Genomic DNA, 15,767 nt, shown 5'->3' with positions numbered 1-15,767 from the left:
AAAAACTGATCATTCTGTCCAAAGCATGCAGAACAGCTGTATCCTCCAGGAGGCAGCTAGCAGCTAGCACACAGCGCTAACAGGAGGCCAGGATGTCATGTCTAAAACTAGCTTTGCTGTCACTGTAGCGCCATTAGCAGCTTAGCGCTTCGCTGTGCCTCGTTTCCATAGAGAAGGAAGTGACCCTCAATCAGACCAAGTTTTCAGAAAATCCCTCCTGATATCCTGGAGGAGGTTCCTGAAACACTCAGGCCTCCAAAAGCGGACTTTCCCCTCTGGTGTGGGAACATCCCGAGAAAAGCGACAGAACCAGAAGAGGCTCTGCGGCCTCTGAGCGTTAATCCACGCATTACTGAACGGTTCGACTCGCTGACCTGCATCCTCAGCACAACTGAACTTGGACTACAAAATCACCGCCAGGGAACAAATGGCGATTCTGATTATCTGGAGGTCACGACCTTGTTCAGCAGAAACTGGTGTGGTTATCTGAACTCTGAGAGCAGCAGGATTCTGCTCCAGGCTTGGATCTGGTTCCGGTTCTGACGCCGTGCTGCCGGTCTCCCCAGATCTCGGACATCCAGGTGAACGGCCAGTCGGCCGACATGACGGCCAAGGAGCGGCTGCTGCTGTGGGCCCAGCGGATGGTGGAGGGCTACCAGGGGCTGCGCTGCGACAACTTCACCACCAGCTGGAGGGACGGCCGGCTGCTCAACGCCGTCATACACCGCCACAGGTGAGGCTGCAACAGGTAGACCCGGTCCATAGCAACAAGCCCCAGCAGCTGATGAAGCTGACTGGTGATGAATGGAAAGCAAGTTTTATGTAAAGCTTTAATTCCAACATTAATATTCTCTGTATTGTTGAGGTTTGGATTAAAGCCATAATGAATCTTTTATTAGCGTTTTGTTTCCTGACTGGTTTCTCTGGATTTCATTGGACAATTTGATTGTTTTCCAACTTCCTTTCTTGTTGCTTCCAAAACTAAATCCCAGCCAGCTGCAGCTGGGATTGTCTGGTTCTGACCCGGATAAACCTGCAGAACCTTCTGGGTTTAACCGGTTCTTCCATCCATGGAGGGCTGCTTGTCCCCCACTGCTGGAGGACTTCCTGGTTTCTGGTTTCTGGGTCAGTCTGACCCTCTGTGGGGTCAGGGTCCGCCTGGCGTCGGTCGGGCGGTTTAAGGTTCTGTTCTGACCCGGTGTGGTGCCTCTCTGGCTGTGTGCAGGCCCAGCCTCATCGACATGAACCAGGTGTACCGGCAGACCAACCAGGAGAACCTGGAGCAGGCCTTCAGCGTGGCCGAGCGAGAGCTGGGAGTCACCAGGCTGCTGGACCCAGAAGGTGAGCAGAACCAGAACCTCCCAGCAGGGTTCGGCTCCGGCAGCTTCTCACCGCTCCGTGTTCCTGTCCAGATGTGGACGTTCCCCACCCAGACGAGAAGTCCATCATCACGTACGTGTCCTCGCTGTACGACGCCATGCCCCGCGTGCCGGACGTCCAGGACGGGGTCAAGGCCAACGTGAGTTCTGACCCGTTTCTGATCAGCGCATCCTGAATCGGAGCTAGATCTTTAGAAAACTGTCAGGACACGAGCAGCATGTGAAGCCTGGTGTGTTTATGGATCCAGAACCGGTCCTGGTTCTGGTCCGCCCGTCTCTCCCGGAAGTGATGAAGTGGTTTGTATGTGAGCAGGAGCTGGAGCTGCGCTGGCAGGAGTATTACGAGGTGGTGACGGTGCTGCTGCAGTGGATCCGCCACCACATCCTGGTCTTCCAGGAGAGGAAGTTCCCCAGCAGCTACGAGGAGATCGAGGTGGCCGCGTCGCGCCGTCATCCTGAAGACGAGGAGCCGGACGACCAACTCACGTCTGCCTTTGCTCCTCAGGTTCTCTGGCGCCAGTTCCTGAAGTTCAAGGAAACCGAGCTGCCGGCCAAAGAGGCGGACAAGAACCGCTCCAAACACATCTTCAAGTCGTTTGAGGTGAGTTCCCCGGTGTCCCCCGACGGAGCGACCCGGACCCGGAACCAGACTCACAGCGTTTCCGTCCGCAGGGCGCCGTGCGGACCGGCCTGGTGAAGGTTCCTCCCGGCTACCATCCGCTGGACGTGGAGAAGGAGTGGGGCCGTCTGCATGTGGGCATCCTGGAGCGAGAGCGCCTCCTCCGGACCGAGTTCGAGAGGTCAGTGTGAGGCAGGCGAAGCGGCAGGCGAAGCGGCAGGCGAAGCGGCAGGCGAAGCGGCAGGCGAAGCGGCAGGTTGGCGAAGCGCTGAGTCACATGCTGGAGAGCAACACGGCGCCGGACCGTGACTCATTTCCTGATGAGTCCAAACACATCAAACATTGTTTGTTTTGTTGGTTAGGAAGTAAAACATCAAATCAAAGGAAGCACATGACTCCGTCTTGTCGCCACGGAGAAAACATAAACATCTCCTCGTCACATGGCGGCGGGGCGTGGCGTCCCGCCCCGTGGCGTCCAGCCCCGTGGTTTCCAGCTAGTGGCTTCGGCCGCTCCCGGTTCAGACTCACATCATGGCTTTCCTGCATCAGGGCTACCACTATGTGCTGCAGAGGAGGATGCAGTGAGTGCCCACTCCTCTGCCTCCTCCTTTTCTGTGATGCATGTTGACCTCTGACCTCTTCTCCTCGCTACAGGCTGGAGCGACTCCAGAGGATTGTCAGTAAGGTCCAGATGGAGTCGGGGGTGTGTGAGGAGCAGCTCAACCAGGTGGAGACGCTGCTGCAGACGGTGAGCAACATGTGCTGCTGTAATGCCTCATTGGTGATGCAGGGGGCAGCAGAGGGTTTTATTAATACTATAAAATTTATACTTCTTTGTAAATTTGGTCATTCAGACAAAATTGTAAATCTGTACTGAAAATATAAAAACTAATTATGTATAATTAACCCTCCTGTTAATTTGTGGGTCAAATTAACCCATTGAAAGTTTTTTAAAAAGGTGAAATAGTTGGATGTATTTTTTCTGCATGGACCTGCAGACACACACACACACACACACACACACACACACACACACACACACACACACGCCCCCTGGTGGTCAGGAGGGATGAAATAATTGAATTTTAATCTTTTTTGAATTAATTTATTGTGTTCTTCAGCACAGGAAGATTAAATAGTCATATTTAACTAGTTCAAGATTGAAATGGTTTTGCGTAAGAGAAACTGACGCATTTAATTAAAAATAGATTGTTAGATTTTACTGAATAAAGGTTTGTTTTTAGCAGCCAGTCGTTTCAGGGACCAGGTGAGTTTAAGAGGTGGTTGTGTGGAGTCATCCTCAGCAGTCAGTGTTTTCCAGTGTGGAGAATCAGGGAGACATCTTGAGGGTTTTCCGTCCCACGGTGTGAAGCGCGTCGGGTTGCTGAACTTCCTGTTTGCTGCAGGATGTGAGGATGATGAGTTCTGGGAAACCGGCTCAGCACACAGCAGAGGTGGAGGCAGACCTGGAGAAAGCAGAGGGAATGATCCGCTTGCTCTTCAACGACGTCCAGCTGCTGAAAGATGGACGCCACCTGCAGGCCGAACAGATGTATCGCAGGTAAACGATGTTTGACGGCCTTGAAGGCTGCAGCACTTCATCCTGCGTTGCTCCTGCTGATGGAGAGTTTCACTGAAATTGTTCCTTCAAGATGTTGATGAGATCATTTCTGCGTTCTTTTAGGGTCTATCGTCTCCATGAGAGGCTGGTAAACGTCCGCAGTGAGTACAACCTGCGGCTGAAGTCAGGCGTGACCACCGCCCAGATCCCCATGACCCAGATCCCCATGACCCAGATCCCCATGACCCAGATCCCCGTTCAGGTCCACTCCCAGGTCCAGCAGCAGTCCTCCAGGGTGCGTCCGGAGCTGGACGAGGTCACGCTGCGCTATGTGCTGGACCTGCTGGGCTGGGTGGAGGACAACCAGCGGCGGGTGGAGGAGGGCGAGTGGGGCGCCGACCTGCCCAACGTGGAGACGCAGCTGGGCAGCCACCGCGGCCTGCACCAGTCCGTGGAGCAGTTTTGCTCCAAGATCGAGAGGGCGAAGGCCGACGAGGTACGGCGGACAGAGACCTCCTGAGGATGGATGGTGAGGAAGAGGAGGAGGAGTCTTCATCTCGTTGTTTCTGACTCTGCAGGGTCAGATTTCTCCAGCCAGCAAAGCTGCGTACCGGGAATATCTGGGAAAACTGGAGCTGCAGTACGGAAAGCTGCTGGTGAGCATCACAACAAGCACTTCCTGTCTGCCTCCAGCGTTTCCACCGTCACTAACCCTCTTCCTCTGTGCAGAGCGCTTCTAAGGCTCGCCTGCGCCACCTGGTGGAGCTGCACGCCTTCGTCAGCGCAGCCACCAAGGAGCTGATGTGGCTGAACGAGAAAGAGGAGGAAGAGGTCAACTACGACTGGAGCGACAAGAACTCCAACATGGCTTCCAAGAAGGAAAGCTACTCGGTGAGCGTTTGGCGCCTACGTAATGCCGCGCGGCGTCCTGAGGGCCCGGGGCCCCGCAGCCATAAGAACCCGACTGTTTCTCTTCTGCAGGGCCTGATGCGAGAGCTGGAGCTGCGGGAGAAGAAGGTGAACGGCGTCCAGGCCTCTGGAGACAAGCTGCTGCGGGACGGACACCCGGCCAGGCCGACCATCGAGGTGAGACGCCGTGCGGCGTGGCAGGGCGGGGCGTGGCAGGGCGGGCGTGGCAGGGCGGGGCGTGGCAGGGCGGGGCGGGGCAGGGCGGGGCAGCAGGAGGGCGAGCGACGATGTAGAGAAATCAACTGAAACACGCTTTCCCTCTATAGGCGTTCACTGCTGCACTGCAGACACAGTGGAGCTGGTTGCTGCAGCTCTGCTGCTGCATCGAGACACACCTGAAGGAGAACACCGCCTACTTCCAGGTACGCTGGTCATCCTGAGGTCAGACTGAGGTCAGACTGAGGTCAGACTGCTCCTTCAGCTCTGAACTCTTCCTGCAGTTTTTCGCCGATGTCAAGGAGGCTGAGGAGAGGCTGAGGAAGATGCAGGAAGTGATGAAGAGGAAGTACACCTGCGACCGCTCCGTCACGGTGACTCGGCTGGAAGATCTGCTGCAGGACGCTGCTGTGAGTCCATCTGAGAAGCAAACATTTTAAAATTGTTTTTATGCTTTTATTCTGAAGTTCTTCATGACTGTGACACTGCCGGTCGGGTCCACTTTGGGTTTTAGTCGGCCGCTCAGTGGGATCCATTGTTGTACGATGTATTGGTGCCGCTCCAATATGAAGGCCGTATCGATATTGCTGCCGATAATCGATATGTACCGATATTATTATTCCTTATGACACCTTTGCATCTCTGCTTCAGTTACACTCCCATAATGCTTTGCTGCATCAGCATCTCTGTCACATGACCACCCGATATCTCAGGCATCCCTCAGGCATAAAGGGTATCTGCTCTCTAACTGGATCAGAACCGCTTCTGTTCCAGGACGAGAAGGAGCAGCTGGTTGAGTTTCATACCCACCTGGAGGGTCTGAAGCGCCGGGCCAAGACCGTGGTCCAGTTAAAGCCCAGGAACCCAGCCAGCGCCACCAAGGGGAAGCTGCCGGTCCAGGCTGTCTGCGACTTCAAGCAGATGGAGGTGAGCAGCCCGTCTGGCCCGGTTCTGATGTGTTCTCTGACCCCCTTCTGACCTGGTTCCGACCCGGTTGTGGTCCTCCTGCAGATCACGGTCCACAGAGGAGACGAGTGCGCTCTGCTCAGCAACTCCCAGCCGTTCAGCTGGCGGATTCTGAACGACCGCGGCAGCGAGGCGGCGGTCCCGTCCGTCTGCTTCCTGGTTCCGCCCACCAATAAGGATGCGGTGAACAGCGTCGCAGGGTAAGACTGGCCGGGGGTCAGGGGTCGGGGGCCGGTGGCGGCCCTCAGAATGATGTGGCCCTTAAACTGCAACCTTATGTTTAATAAAAATGAAAATCATTGTTTCAATTTGGCCACATCACAGAAACAATGACAAGTGGTAAAACCTTTGAGCTGGTCCGGTCCAGTTCGGGTCCGGTCCAGTTCGGGTCCGGTCCGGTCCGGTCCCGACCCCTCTGGTCCGGTCCGGTCCAGTCCGGTCCCGACCCCTCTGGTCCGGTCCGGTCCCAGTCCGGTCCTGACCCGCTCTCATCCCGTCTCCCCCAGGCTGGACGGGAACCTGCAGCGCCTGCAGGCCTTGTGGCAGGCCCAGCTGGTGGACCTGAAGAGCCTGCTGTCCTATCAGTACCTGATGAGGGACGTCCACATCATCAACTCCTGGAACGTCACCATGGTAAGGGCACCGCCGCTGGAGGCGGAGCTTCCTCTGCTGGAGGCGGAGCTTCCTCTGCTGGAGGCGGAGCTTCCTCTGCTGGAGGCGGAGCTTCAGCCGCTGGAGGCGGAGCTTCCTCTGCTGGTTCCAACTGTTAGGGTGGCGATGAGAAGATTTAAATTGACTCTAGTTTGGATAAATGTGACCTTTGGGTGAGGAGAAGAAAGAAAACAAGTTTTAATTGAATCAAATGATTTAATCAGATTGTCTCATTCTTTATCATTTCAATGAATGAGACTCTAAATGAACTCGTCTCTATGGTGAATAATGAAGCCAGAACTCTCCATCAGTTTCTGGATCAATGTACCTGATTATTTCTGATGATTTCGGATAATTAATTGATCGGCCATGTGATGGTGATGCTCTCTGAGCTGATCAATAATCACTTTGATTATTTTAAATGACTTTAATCATCACAAGTTTCCTGTTTGGAAGATGAACCCAGTAAAACACCATTTAAATGTTTAGAGTTTAAAGCTGAACTGTTAGCATCCCTAACTGGCGTAGAACTGGTCCAGCTGGAGATGCTAACGGATGCTAACTGTGGAGGCTAACGGATGCTAACTGTGGAGGCTAACTGTGCAGGCTAACGAATGGTAACTGTGGAGGCTAACTGTGGAGGTTAACGGATGCTAACTGTGGAGGCTAACTGTGCAGGCTAACGGATGCTAACTGTGGAGGCTAACTGTGCAGGCTAACTGTGCAGGCTAACGAATGCTAACTGTGGAGGCTAACTGTGGAGGCTAACGAATGCTAACTGTGGAGGCTAACTGTGGAGGCTAACGGATGATAACTGTGGAGGCTAACTGTGCAGGCTAACAAATGCTAACTGTGGATGCTAACTGTGGAGGCTAACTGTGGAGGCTAACGGATGCTGTGTTTCCTCCAGTTTAAGACTCTGCGGGTGGATGAGTACCGGCTGGCGCTCAGGAACCTGGAGCAGCACTACCAGGACTTCCTGCGGGACAGTCCGGACTCGCAGATGTTTGGGGCGGAGGACCGGATGCAGGTGGAGTCCAGCTACAACCGGGCCAGCCAGCACTACCAGACCATGGTCAGCGCCGCAGAGCAAGGTTCGTTCTGTTCCCTTCATCGTCATCATTATCATCATCATCATTTCTGGTGAACATGGTGGTTACCTGACAGTGGAATGCTTGTTGACTTCCTGTTGCAGGATTCGTCCTGCCCAGAGCAGGTAAGGCAGCGGCAGCTTCTGACTGGCTGAGCAGGAATGAATGATTTCCGGCGCCTGTTGCGGCTTTCATGCATCGAATCACTGATATCTATAACCTTCCATGATTTAATTAACCCAACATCACTTATCTTGTCTGCATGTTTTACAGCAGCTGATTCTCATCTATAATCAATAACTCTGTAATAACTCTGTAATAACTGGAAGATAAACTCTTCTGGAGTTCCGTTAACGTTTCACTAACATGAAGGATGAAAAACTTGAAGTGGAAAAACTTCCAGAATGTCTTGAAATGAAGAAACAGAGCGAAAGGACCAGCTGCAGACCCGGGAATGGGGCGGGGCCAGTCTGTGGGCGGGGCTTGACATCCAACTCAAAGCGTTTTGATTGGCTAATCCTCCTTGGCTCCAGATGTCTGCTTGGTTCCCCAGCAGCCCAGCTTCTCATGCAGAGATGGTGTTTAGCCAGACTCCATGTTGGTCCTTTAGGGATTTTCAGCAAATTGTTTGCTCACAACACAGAGACTCAAAATCAATAAAAATTAATGCATCTATTGGAAATTTATGATCAATTATTTCTCCATACATTAAATAATAATCACATGTCTAAAACTACATTCACTGTGGGAAACAATCAAACAAGATTTCGAGATTGAGTGCACAACAATTTAATTGTGACAAAGTAACTTGGTTAGCGGTATCGCTACACAGCCAGAAGAAGAAGAAGCGTTCGTTCCACAGCTGTCGTCACGTAGCAATGGCAGAGAGCTGTTAACCCCACAACCACGTCAAACTGCGACACAACTAGTAAATAACATGAAACAGTATGAATTTACCACGGCTGTTCCATGGAAATGTGCGCCACACAAACATGCAGCTGCGCCCGTTGCTGACCATCTGCATCCTGGCACCATCAATTCACCTGGACTGTCTAATGGTGAAAGAAAAGGTTTCTGCCAAAGCAAATCAAATCTGTTGCTTTTTTCATGATATAAAAATATCTATAAAACAAAATGTCATTAATGCACAAAACAGTTGCACTGAAGGATTTTGTTGGTGCGTTTTCTATAATTGGAAAGATAAGAAAAGTGACTCAAAACACCCGAATTGTAGTTGTATCATGACCAGTCACATTTACCTAACAGCGTCCCCTTCAGGTCAGGAGGAACAACGACAGTGAGTGAAGAGACTAACGTTGAGTTAGCGGTTAGCATCTTCAGCCTGGAAAAGTTTGAGAAACTAGAGGAATGAAAGGACATCAGGCCCCTCCCACTCTGTGGTCTGCAGCCGGGGAACTTGATAATTGCAGAATATGTGTTGACCTCTGACCTCTCCAGAGCGCTGCTCAGGTGTTGCCTGTGTCTCATGCCCCGCCCCCTCCAGGCGATCAGGACGAGTCGCTGCGCCAGACCTTCCTGACCCAGATGAAGGACCTGCGTCTGCGTCTGGAGCGCTGCGAGAACAAAACGCTGACGCGTCTGCGGCAGCCGGCCGACGGCGAGCCGCTGAAGACCTGCGCCGCCAAGACGGCCGAGCAGATGGTACCAGCTGCTTCTGACCCGGTTCTGACCCGGTTCTGCTCCGGTTCTGACCCGCTTCTGTGTCTGTGCAGAAGGTCCAGGCCGAGCTGGAGGGCCTGCAGAAGGAGCTCGGCGTCGTCTCTGAGAAGACGGAGGCGGTTCTGGCGGGTCCGCAGCCGGCTGGCGCCGTTCCGCTTCTGCGCTCCGAGCTGGACCTGACCCTGAAGAAGATGGAGGCCGTCTACGGGCTGTCCACAGTCTACCTGGACAGGTGAGGACCAGTCATCGTTATCCGGGTTTTTTAAAAACTGCAGATTTTCTGTCCAAATATTTTCATTTTGTCACAAACTGACAGATAAATTCATATATTTCATGTAAATGTTGAAGAAATGCTCAGTTTTCATCTCTTCTAAAGAGGCTTTCTGCCAGCTGACCAGCAGCTTGCAGAAACAGGTGTGGGAGGGGCACCACACCGTTTCCTGATCTGTTTCCGGCATTCCAGGCTGAAGACCATCGACGTTGTGATCAGGAACGCCAACGATGCCGAAGAGTCGCTGCGGAGCCTGGAGATGCGCCTGCGGGACGCCGCCAAGGTTCCGGCGTCGGAGCCGGAGGTGGAGGAGCAGCGCGGCCAGCTGAAGGTACCGACCCGATCCCTCCAGATTCCAATACGCTCCCGTCTTCCCGGCGCTCCGGCTGACCGCCGCGTCTCTCCGCCCAGGCGCTGCGCGGCGAGGCCGAGGTCGACGGGGCCGTCTTCGATCGGCTGCAGGACGAGCTGCGGCGCGCGGTCGGCGACGGGACGAGCCGGATCCACGGCGAACGCGACGACGAGCTGGAGCGGTACCGGGGGCTGGCGGCCGGCCTGCTGGAGCGCCGGCAGAACCTGCTGGTCCAGACGGACCTGCGGCTGCGGGAGCTGCAGCAGCTGCAGCGCCGCATGCGCAGCCACAGGGAGAGTTGCGACTCGCTGAGCCGCTGGCTGGAAGACGTCCGGCGGAGACACCAGGACGTCCAGGACGTCCCCATCGGAGACGGAGCGGCGCTGCGGGACCGGCTGGCCCAGGAGCAGGTGGGGCGTGGAACAATAAACTATGATAACAACTTCTGATCAACTCATATATAAAAACACACAGACAACAAACTCAGAGATGTTTTTGTAAATATTCATCTCGGTATTTTTTTCTCAATATGAAACTTTTCAGAAACTCCTGGAGGAAATGGAGAAGAACCGAGACGCTGTGGACAGCTGCTATAAAAACGCCACAGCGTACATCGACTCCATCAAGGTGAGGTCGCTGAGCGGTCACTGAGCGGCCGCTGCTGTCCGGCGGAACCGGAGGTCCGGTCCGGTCGGTCCTGACCTGTTTGGACTTTGTGTTCTGAAGGATTACGAGCTGCTGGTGCTGACCTACAGAGCGCTGCAGGATCCCACAGCTTCTCCTCTGAAGAAACCGCGGATGGAGACGTCCTCGGACAGCGTCATCCAGGAGGTGAGGGGGAGGGGCCTAGGGAAAGGGGAGGGGCCTAGGGAAAGGGGAGGGGCCCGGGGAAAGGGGAGGGGGCTGAGGAAAGGGGAGGGGCCCGGGGAAAGGGGAGGGGGCTGAGGAAAGGGGAGGGGCTTTGAGTCTGCAAAGGCATTTGGGTCCAGAACCAGAACCTGATGTGTCTGTGTGTCTGCAGTACGTGTCGCTGCGGAGTCGCTACAGCGAGCTGATGACGCTCGCCGCACAGAGCGTCCGCTTCGTCTCTGACGCGCAGCGCCGCCTGGAGGCCGACCAGGTGAGCGCAGCTCCCGCCGACCGGGCCGTTTGGACCCACGGGTCCGGCCGAAGGAACCGGTTCCCGTCCCGCCGCGGTGAAACCGTCTGTCCTCCGTGTCGACCATGTGACCCGGTCGGCAAACAGGAAGCCGGCGGGTCACATGGGCGGCTGGCTCCGCCCCTTCCTGCCAGTTCTCCTTGGTTTCTAACTTTCTCTTCTGTTTGGCTCCTCTGACCTGCTGCATGGTGAATGTTCCCCCAGCACCCAGGTATTTAACAACCACATCACTTCCTGTCTGTGGGGAAAGTTCAGAAACCTCAGAAATCTTTCAGATCCACTTTCCTGGTTTTGAAATATTGATTATTTTTTAAATCTGTAATTTTGGTTTTGTCTTATTTTAATAAAGTTTTTTTAGTTTTTTTCTGAAATAAAATATGAGCTTCCTTATTTCAGAATTATTCGCTTTTTAATGTTTATGAACTTGAACGGATCCAACAAACCGTAATGGTACCAGGACGGTCCGGTTCAGAGCTGCTGGTTCTGACCCGGTCCAGCAGCTTCCACCAGTTTCTGAGAGGAACCAAGAGCCCGAATGCTGCGTTCTGCAGGGACGCTTTAAAGCGTGACACCAGAACCCAACAGGAAACTTTATGGTTCCTCCTCAGCTGGACGGGGCCAGAACTTTGTATCAGCAGGGCGGTCCAGAACTGACCTGCAGAACTCTGGTTCAGAGATCTGTTTGGGTGAATCTGGAGGATCTGATGGTTTCTAGATGCTCAACTTCTTTGTTTGGTTCTCCTGCCTGCGTGTTGCCTTCATGTCCTCAGTCAGTGTGGGATTTCTCATTTGTTCTCCATTTGCTGCTCAAAATCAGTTTTGTTCAAACTGCTGGAAGTTTGGGTTTCAGTTTTCTCCATGTCTGCATGATGCTGAGAACTTCCTGCTGGGTATTTTAAACTTTTCATCTAAAATCGGTCTGAACCGTTTGGGTTTGACATCAGGATGGTTCGGAGATGAAGGAAGAATATTTCTAAACATCTGCTATCTGGAGGTTTGTGTGAAACTAAACAGAACCCTGCTGGTTTCTGGTTCTGGCCCAGTACAGCAAAGACTCTACTCATGACTCAGAAATCAGCTGGACCAGATGCAGATCACCCACATACTGGACATGATGTTTCCAGCATTTTGATGCCAAAGCCAAAGGTTTTCAGACTGTAAACCTAATCTGCTGCCTGCTCTCTGTGTTCACCTTTACAACGATCACTTAATGAAGGAAAACGTTGTGAAGCAAAGTGAGCAAAGTGTCAGTGCATGTTCCACTTCCTCCTCAGCAGGTCAAAGTTCCTCTCATGAGGATCCTGGTGAGTTAAACCAGGATGGAACTGGAGTGTCCTGGTTTAAGATATAAAAATCTATTAGTTTGTTGATTTTCTTTCTGCACTAAATGAAACTTGTTTAATGCCAGATGGTTTTGTTTCTTGACAAAACCTGCTAGAAATGATTTAACGGAGGACACAGTGTGTCTCTAATCTTTGTCCTCTTTGCTTCAACCCAACCAGAAAACATCGGAGCAGCTGAAAGAAGAGGAAAGGAGGAAGATGGCCGAGGTTCAGGCCGAGTTGGACAAGCAGAAGCGGCTGGCTGAAGCTCAGGCTCAGTCGGCAGCCAGAGCGGAGCAAGAGGCGCAGGAGCTGAAGCTGCAGATGCAGCAGGAGGCCAGCAGGAGGCAAGGCGCGGCCGCCGACTCCGAGCAGCAGAAGAAGAACATCCAGCAGGAGCTGCAGCAGCTGAGGAGTCTGTCGGAGCAGGAGGCCAGGTCCAAGAGCCAGCAGCTGCAGGAGGCGCTGGACAGCCGCTCCAAGATCGAGGAGGAGATCCGCCTGGTCCGCATCCAGCTGGAGACCACCATGAGGCAGAAAACCTCCGCCGAGTCCGAGCTGCAGAGCCTCCGGGACTGGGCCGCCGAGGCCGACACGCTCCGCAGGGCCGCTCAGGACGAGGCGGAGCGGCTCCGCAGGCAGGTGGCAGAGGAGACCCAGAAGAAGAAAACCGCAGAGGAAGAGCTGAAGCGCAAAGCAGAAGCCGAGAAGGAGGCGGCCAAGCAGAAGCAGAAAGCCCTGGAGGAGCTGCAGAGGTTCAAAACGCAGGCGGAGGAGGCGGAGCGGCGCGTGAAGCAAGCCGAGGAGGAGCAGCTGAGGCAGGTCAAGGTAGTGGAGGAGGTGGCACAGCGGACCGCCGCCACCCAGATGCAGACCAAGGCCTCGATGTTCACCGAGAAGACCACCCAGCTGGAGGAGTCGCTGAAGAAGGAGCAGGGCGCGGTGCTGCAGCTGCAGGAGGAAGCCGAGCGGCTCAGGAAGCTGCAGGACGAAGCCGACAGAGCCAGGCGGCAGGCGGAGCAGGAGCTGGAGACGTGGAGGCAAAAAGCCAACGAGGCGCTGCGCCTACGGCTGCAGGCCGAGGAGGAAGCACAGAAGAAGAGCCAGGCTCAGCAGGAGGCCGAGCGGCAGAAGGTCGAAGCCGAGCGAGACGCCAAGCGGAGGACCAAGGCGGAGGAGGCGGCGCTGAAGCAGAAGGACAGCGCCGAGACGGAGCTGGAGAAGCAGCGGCAGTTCGCCGAGCGCATCGCTCAGCAGAAACTGTCTGCAGAGCAGGAGTGCGTCCGCCTCAAGGCCGACTTCGAGCACGCCGACCAGCAGAGGGCGCTGCTGGACGGCGAGTTGCAGCGGCTGAAGAACGAGGTCAGCGCCGCAGAGAGCCAGAGGAAACAGCTGGAGGACGAGCTGGCCGGGGTCCGCCGAGAGATGGACACCCTGCTGCAGATGAAGGTCAAAGCTGAGCAGGAGACGCTGTCCAAGACGGAGAAGAGCAAGCAGCTGCTGGAGTCGGAGGCTCTGAAGATGAAGCAGCTGGCCGAGGAGGCGGCGCGGCTCCGAGCCGTCGCCGAGGACGCCCAGAGGCAGCGGCAGAGGGCCGAGGAAGAAGCGGCGCGGCAGAGGGCCGAGGCGGAGAAGATCCTCAAGGAGAAGCTGGCCGCCATGGACGAGGCCACGCAGGTGAAGACGCAGGCAGAGATCGCCCTGAAGGCCAAGGAGGCCGAGAACGAGAGGCTGAAGAGGAAGGCTGAGGAAGAGGAGTATCAGAGGAAGCTCCTGGAGGACCGGGCCGCCCAGCACAAGCAGCAGATCGAGGAGAAGATGAGTCAGCTGAAGGGCTCGTCCGAGTCCGAGCTGCAGAGACAGAAGACTGTGGTGGAGGAAACTCTGAGGCAGAAGACGGTGGTGGAGGAGGAGATCCGCATCATCAGGCTCAACTTTGAGAAAGCAGCGAAGGAGAAGTCCAGCCTGGAGCAGGAGCTGAAGAAGCTGAAGGACGCTGCGGAGCAGACGCAGAAGAGCAGGCTGAAGGCCGAAGAAGAGGCAGAGAAACTGAAACGACTGGCAGCAGAGGAGGAGAAGAAGAGGAAGGAAGCTGAGGAGAAGGTGAAGAGGATCACTGCAGCAGAAGAAGAGGCGGCTCGCCAGTGCAAGGCCGCTCAGCAGGAGGTGGAGCGGCTCAAAAAGAAGGCGGAGGAAGCCAATCAGCAGAGGAGCAACGCCGAGAGAGAGGCGGAGAGGCAGGTGGTCCTGGCCCAGGAGGCGGCGCAGAAATGCAGCGCTGCAGAGCAGAAGGCGCAAAACGTCCTGAGCAAGAACAAAGAGGACGTCCTCGCTCAGGAGAAACTCAGAGACGAGTTTAACAATGCAAAGAAGCTCGCCCAAGCCGCTGACAAGGCCAAAGAGAAGGCAGAGAAAGAGGCGGCGTCGCTTCGCCAGAAAGCCGAGGAGGCAGAGAAGCAGAAAAAATCTGCAGAAGAAGAAGCCGCCAAACAGGCCGAGGCTCAACGAGAAGCAGAGAGACTGAGGAAGGAGGCGGAGGAGGAGGCGTCGCGGCGGGCCGCGGCCGAAACCGCCGCGCTTCAGCAGAAGCAGCTGGCGGACGCAGACATGGCCAAACACAAGAAGGAGGCGGAGCAGGCGCTGAAGCAGAAGTCTCAGGTGGAGAAGGAGCTTTCGGCCGTCAAGCTGCAGCTGGAGGAAACAGACAAGCAGAAGGAGCTTCTGGACGCTGAGCTGCAGAGAGTCAAAGGAGAAGTGGACGACGCCGTCAAACAGAAAGTGCAGGTGGAGCAAGAGCTCTCCAGAGTCAAGAATCAGATGGACGAGCTCCTCAAAGTCAAACTGAAGATCGAGGAGCAAAACCGCCTCCTCATGCAGAAAGACCAAGACGACACCCAGAAGTTGCTCCAGGAGGAGGCAGAGAAGATGCAGCACCTGGCAGCAGAAGCCGCTCGGCTCGCGCTGGAGGCTGAAGATGCTGCCAGGCAGAGGCAGGCGGCTGAGGCAGACCTCGCTGAGCAGAGAGCGCTCGCTGAGAAGATGCTGAAGGAGAAGATGCAGGCCATCCAGGAGGCCACAAGACTGAAGGCTGAAGCTGAGGAGCTGCAGAAGCTGAAGGACCAGGCCCAGGAGACGGCTAAAAAACTGCAGCAGGACAAACAGCAGATCCAGCAGCGCCTCCACAAGGACACCGAAGACTTCCAGAAGTCTCTGGAAGCGGAGCGCTCCAGGCAGCTGGAAGCGTCCGCTGAAGCCGAGAAGCTGAAGCTCCGAGTCACGGAGCTCAGCGCCGCCCAGACCAAAGCCGAGGACGAGGCCAAGAAGTTCAGGAAGCAAGCCGACGAGGCCAAAGCTCGTCTGCAGGAGACCCAAAAACAGGCAACGGAAACCGTGGTGCAGAAGCTGGAGACACAGAGGCTGCAGAGCACCAGAGAGGCCGACGGGCTGAAGAAAGCCATCGCTGAGCTGGAGGACGAGAAGAAGAAGCTGAGAAAAGACGCTGAGGAGCTGCAGAAGAAAAGCCAGCAGGTAGAGTTCTTCAAATACAGAAACTAATGAGATATTGATGTTAAGTTCATGACTAGAAGTCGT

At 54.9% G+C, this 15,767-nt stretch overlaps 1 protein-coding gene across 5 annotated transcripts in view; it reads left to right on the top strand.

Moving 5' to 3' along the window:
- pleca (plectin a) overlaps positions 1–15,767 on the top strand; it is a 62,855-nt gene that overhangs the window by 39,494 nt on the left and 7,594 nt on the right. For 3 of the 5 annotated variants that reach the window (XM_055055095.1, XM_055055094.1, XM_055055098.1), the window contains 26 exons: positions 567–733; positions 1,226–1,341; positions 1,413–1,519; positions 1,693–1,812; positions 1,885–1,980; positions 2,052–2,179; positions 2,653–2,746; positions 3,405–3,559; positions 3,683–4,055; positions 4,138–4,215; positions 4,289–4,450; positions 4,541–4,645; positions 4,795–4,890; positions 4,969–5,094; positions 5,459–5,611; positions 5,696–5,850; positions 6,157–6,283; positions 7,212–7,395; positions 8,897–9,054; positions 9,126–9,304; positions 9,536–9,674; positions 9,755–10,105; positions 10,239–10,322; positions 10,422–10,526; positions 10,717–10,815; positions 12,357–15,704. In XM_055055095.1, coding sequence (XP_054911070.1) covers positions 567–733; positions 1,226–1,341; positions 1,413–1,519; positions 1,693–1,812; positions 1,885–1,980; positions 2,052–2,179; positions 2,653–2,746; positions 3,405–3,559; positions 3,683–4,055; positions 4,138–4,215; positions 4,289–4,450; positions 4,541–4,645; positions 4,795–4,890; positions 4,969–5,094; positions 5,459–5,611; positions 5,696–5,850; positions 6,157–6,283; positions 7,212–7,395; positions 8,897–9,054; positions 9,126–9,304; positions 9,536–9,674; positions 9,755–10,105; positions 10,239–10,322; positions 10,422–10,526; positions 10,717–10,815; positions 12,357–15,704 — 7,005 coding nt within the window. Of the gene's footprint in view, positions 1–566; positions 734–1,225; positions 1,342–1,412; positions 1,520–1,692; positions 1,813–1,884; positions 1,981–2,051; positions 2,180–2,652; positions 2,747–3,404; positions 3,560–3,682; positions 4,056–4,137; positions 4,216–4,288; positions 4,451–4,540; positions 4,646–4,794; positions 4,891–4,968; positions 5,095–5,458; positions 5,612–5,695; positions 5,851–6,156; positions 6,284–7,211; positions 7,396–7,496; positions 7,518–8,896; positions 9,055–9,125; positions 9,305–9,535; positions 9,675–9,754; positions 10,106–10,238; positions 10,323–10,421; positions 10,527–10,716; positions 10,816–12,356; positions 15,705–15,767 lie in introns of all 5 variants that reach the window. The other 2 variants (XM_055055093.1, XM_055055096.1) reach the window with 1 other exon arrangement.

The sequence above is a fragment of the Poeciliopsis prolifica genome, unplaced genomic scaffold (assembly GCF_027474105.1).
Source record: "Poeciliopsis prolifica strain line A6 unplaced genomic scaffold, Auburn_PproV2 SCAFFOLD041, whole genome shotgun sequence".
NCBI classification, from domain to species: Eukaryota; Metazoa; Chordata; class Actinopteri; order Cyprinodontiformes; family Poeciliidae; genus Poeciliopsis; species Poeciliopsis prolifica.
The sequence above is the reverse complement of the archived record's forward strand: the minus strand, read 5'-3'. Positions and strand labels throughout refer to the sequence as shown.